Source organism: Penaeus monodon, chromosome 33, assembly GCF_015228065.2.
Source record: "Penaeus monodon isolate SGIC_2016 chromosome 33, NSTDA_Pmon_1, whole genome shotgun sequence".
NCBI classification, from domain to species: Eukaryota; Metazoa; Arthropoda; class Malacostraca; order Decapoda; family Penaeidae; genus Penaeus; species Penaeus monodon.
In genome coordinates, this window is record NC_051418.1 from 31,286,758 (window position 1) to 31,287,255 (window position 498).

Here is a 498-nt window from a genome sequence, read left to right on the forward strand (position 1 = left end):
TTAAGAACTTGAAAAACTCACTTAGTTGCCAAGAGTTCGTTGTTTTCCATGATGAGGTTCTCCACTTCCTTGCCCATCCCTGTAATGACACAATATAAGCAGCAATTACAAATGCAGAGGACTAGCATCATCTTGCTCTTCTGTATTAACATGTTTGAAAAATACTATAAAAGTGAAAAGAAAAACAGGAAGATCGGGAGGGGGTGATCATAAAATGCTATACTAATTACATGAGGGAAAAGAAAGATATGTGATTAGAGAGAAAAAGAACAAGAGAAATAGTGAGATAAAGGAACCCAGTCAGTTAATAGGATACATAAAGGAAGAGGCAGAGAGACAGACTGATAGAGAGAATGCAAATGAACATTCATTTCTACTCTACTTTACTACATTTCTGGACAAATCTTGACAAACCACAATCTTACCAAAGAAGTTGTCAGTGACTGTTGCCGCAAACAATCCCAGTCCGCGTATGGGGCCATTAAGGTGCAGTCAGTA

General features: G+C 38.0%; 1 protein-coding gene across 1 annotated transcript in view; it reads right to left on the reverse strand.

Moving 5' to 3' along the window:
- The window catches only part of LOC119594380 (C-Jun-amino-terminal kinase-interacting protein 4-like), a gene marked incomplete in the record, with an annotated part of 97,279 nt that overhangs the window by 27,670 nt on the left and 69,111 nt on the right, over positions 1–498 (reverse strand). Inside the window, 2 exon segments of the mRNA XM_037943442.1 lie at positions 22–79; positions 426–443. Coding sequence (XP_037799370.1) covers positions 22–79; positions 426–443 — 76 coding nt within the window.